At 36.1% G+C, this 3,913-nt stretch overlaps 1 protein-coding gene across 1 annotated transcript in view; it reads left to right on the top strand.

Moving 5' to 3' along the window:
* The window catches only part of ENPEP (glutamyl aminopeptidase (aminopeptidase A)), a 38,096-nt gene that overhangs the window by 30,285 nt on the left and 3,898 nt on the right, over nt 1-3,913 (top strand). The window contains exons 11-15 of the mRNA XM_010185080.1: nt 11-87; nt 1,715-1,845; nt 1,953-2,008; nt 2,831-2,981; nt 3,758-3,831. Coding sequence (XP_010183382.1) covers nt 11-87; nt 1,715-1,845; nt 1,953-2,008; nt 2,831-2,981; nt 3,758-3,831 — 489 coding nt within the window. The remainder of the gene's footprint in view (nt 1-10; nt 88-1,714; nt 1,846-1,952; nt 2,009-2,830; nt 2,982-3,757; nt 3,832-3,913) is intronic.

Below are 3,913 nucleotides of genomic sequence, written 5' to 3' on the forward strand. Positions count from 1 at the left end.
ATAATTTCAGTTACAAATGGAATATACCAGTGAAATGGAGACTTGGAAATTCAGCAAATTATACTTTGTACAACAAATCAGATTCTGCAGGTAAACTTTCCTTTATTTTTTAAGAGTAATTAATAGATAAAGCTTTTCAATGCCCTTAACAAAAAATAAAATACAGAATTAACTTTCATGCTTTTCAGTTTTCAGATCTTGGAACCAGCACACAGCTTGTTGTCCTGAAGTTACTAGTCATTTCTGCGATAAGATTCTTATTTCCCCTCTGCACATATTATGTCAATTCAGGCCAAATTCAGTAAAGCGCTTAAGCCTGTGTTTAAACCCAGTTCTATTCAAGATACTCTCAGTTATGAAGTACTAAAATCAATGGGAATTAGGAATGCTTTTTGTCAAGTTTAAGAAAAGAGGTGAAATAGGAGGCTGATGAATGCATCTGTGGCATGGCAAACTGGCAATCTGACTTCAGTTAAATGATTAAATACATTTTCTAATGCTGATTTCAGGAAAGAGGAAATACCAAATACCTGCATGAGTATTTTTGATGGTTGTTCTATTATGCAGTCAAATCTGAATTTCTCATTCTATAACTCTAGCGGCCAAAAGGGGGGAAGGGGGGGGGAGAAGAAAAAAAAATTACCAAATTTGAGTTTTTAAATTTCATCTCATGTTGCAATTTCAGAAATATCACAATCAGCTTATCTTTTATTTCTTTGAATGTTACCTATTTAAAGCATAACTTCTGTTCTGGTTTTTGGTTTTGATTTTTTTTACCTGGTTGCTTCTAGTATCCATGCAAAAGCAAACTAAAAAAGTCTTATGTTATGGTGCAAGTCTGAGATTAACACAAAGAAATTTTCCTTAACTTCTACATGACATTACGGTGGACTGCAAGGGGCTATTAACTTGACAAAGCCTGCAAAAGCATGATTAGGTGCTTACTTCTGCATTCATAGAAATCTTGGCTAGTAAGACAAACAGTCATTATAGGGGAAAAAATGCCTTTTGAAATGCTTTGTATAGGTCATCGAAACAGAAAAGTGTTTTTAACTCCAGCCACCCTTAAACCACAGATTGAAGACCACTGACTATTCTATGATTCTGAGAAAGGAACATTTTTCAAGGTTTCATTTTCAATGAGAAATGCCTTAAACGGGAGTGCTTGAATAAAATCTCAGCATATTTTGTAATTTCTTTATCTATAGCTACAAAAATTGAATCAGAGAAGAGTGTAAGGAAGAAAACCCTTAAAAAGTTAAATGAAATAAACTGAAAAAAATGAAACTAATTGAGGGGAAAATATGAGAACTTTAATAGTAATCATGAGGGTGAAAAACCTTTTAAAAGAGATATTTGCAAGAACTGTTTCTTTGCCATTTTCTACTTTTTACAGTGACACTAATTTTCACTATCCTCACTCTAATCACAATGATCTCCATTTTAAATTTAATGAACTAGCTGGCTCAAGTAATTACCAAAATCCACTATTCCAAGACAGGTGGTGGCATTCATTAAAGTTTATGATAACTCATCTTTACTCACAGCCATTTAAATAAATAAATAAATAGAATTAAGTTTTGGATCTTATTTTTATATTCATTAGAACCAAATATTACTTTTCAAGTCAAGGAATTTGCAGTGAGTTCTGTATCATGTAAGATGCATAAACAGATCACTGTTTGTTTGTTTGTTTGTTTGTTTGTTTGTTTATACGGAATGACAATAACATCATCTCCTAATACTTTTGTGAACATTAATCCAGACCACATTGGATTCTATCGGGTGAATTATGATGGTTTAAACTGGGCCTGGTTAAGCATTCTTCTGGACAGCAACCAAAATGTGAGTGCCATAACATTAACCTGTCCGTTGGGTTTCTTACAGAGGTCTTTAGAGGTTGGTTTTTTCTACAAATAATCTATATATTCCTGATCACTCTTTTCACACAGAATTTTTCAGCTGCTGACCGTGCAGGGATTTTGGATGATGCCTTTTCTTTAGCAAGGTAAATTAATTCCCTGCAGAGATTTCAACACAAGTTTTACACTTTCCATTGCCTATTAATTAGAATTAACTCAACTCAGGTGGTTGAAAGAAAATGTCTTAATTTTTTACAAGTCTTAATTGCTTATTGGCTTATGCTGTCCTCCAAAAGGGGCAAATTCAAGTATGCATTGGCTAGTTGCAGTACCAATGCAGTTAGGAGAAATGCTCCCCTTCATTTTAGTGGCAGAAAAAAAAAGAGGGTTTTAATTGCACAGGTCTTTGAAAGGGGTGGTTTTGCCATGAAACAATAATAGAAACACTTCAGAAGAAGTTCTGTGTCCAGAAAATCAGAGGCATGCCTACAGTGCATAGCACGGCAATAGGAAGTTACCACCTCAGCTATCTTGTTTAGAAACTTGCTTGGAAACATCTAGCTCTTGTACCGAGCCATGCTGATAGAGATAAACTTTAGGCGACCTTCTGTGACAGCCTGTAAGTCTGAATATTCTCACCCTTTCAAAATGTCTCCAGAACTACCAAGTCCTTTTTGTGTGCCAGAAATTAACGTGGTCAGTTGAGGGCTATCCACTTCTGGGTGCACTCCTGCACAGAGTGAACAGCCTCCTCATGGCAGTGAAAGCTCCTGCAGTTAGGCATTGACCACAGTGATACTCAGTGGTTTCTTTGGGAAACCCCTCCCAAGTTACATTCCAGACTATTTTCCATCTCCCAAAATTTATTGTCTCTGATCTTATAAAGTAAATAGTGTACTAATATCTTTAAAGAAGCAAATTCTTCAAGTTCACTAAAATAACAGGAGTTATGTTTTCTCCTTCCACAGAGCTGGACTTGTGAATTACTCTGTTGCCCTGGAGCTCACAAAATACCTAACAAATGAAAGTGACTATTTACCTTGGCATAGAGTTATATCATCTGTAACTTACCTTGCAAACATGCTTGAAGATGATACGAATCTCTATCCTCATTTTCAGGTGATGAAGCAAAAAAACATTCCCGCATGCGACCACTGAATCTGACAGTTCAGGACCTGTAACAGCAATAATATTGAAATTCAAGTGATTTTCAGTGTTGCTGAGCTATCAGTATTTACTTTTTATCACTATACTCTTAAAACTGCTGAAAACTGCTTAGTACTGATCTCTGAATTACCTGGATTCTCAGTTCGGGACTATACACTTGGAGGAAAGAAATTATGCTTAATTATTCTTACGATCCTAATTATTCCTGTAATCCATCACCATAAGTCACAGTACAGACATTTCTTAGTCAAGGCTGTCCTGCATCAAATAAAGACACATGTACAGAGCAGCAAAATCTCTGACACGTGTCTTCAGCATGAAGGATGGCTATATCTCAATGTGGCAGTGAACAGGTTTGTTTGTTGACCTAACATGCTGAACATGATTTAATGGTCACCAAAATAAGTATGTCCTGAACTCAGTATTATCCCTGGAAAAAACAGCTGTGGCAGTGTGTCCTTGCCACAACCCAGACTTCACTTGGGAGCCCAAACAAGGCTGGATAGAAGAAGGCTGCCTTTCTCCTATTTGCGCATCTGTATTGCGAATGTTCAGACTTGGCATGCTGTGGTGATCTGGAAAGATTGTGCATATGCATGTTTATGTTGCTTTTTTGTTTAAGAGATGTTAGTTCTGGGAAAAATCAAGGAGAACAAACTGTGAAGACAAATATATTATTATTTAAAGAAATCTACACAAGTAACCAACCCTCCCCTTTTCTATCCCAGGGATATTTTCGCCACCTGGTAAAACCCATTGTGGATCAACTGCATTGGAATGATTCTGGAGGCCATTTGGAGAGGTTGAACAATCTTTTTTTTTCCCTTCTCATATTATTGATGGATTCAAAGAATATTAAGCAGTAGAAAAAATATCTCTTTCCC

Source organism: Mesitornis unicolor, unplaced genomic scaffold (assembly GCF_000695765.1).
Source record: "Mesitornis unicolor isolate BGI_N332 unplaced genomic scaffold, ASM69576v1 scaffold9125, whole genome shotgun sequence".
Taxonomy (NCBI): Eukaryota; Metazoa; Chordata; class Aves; order Mesitornithiformes; family Mesitornithidae; genus Mesitornis; species Mesitornis unicolor.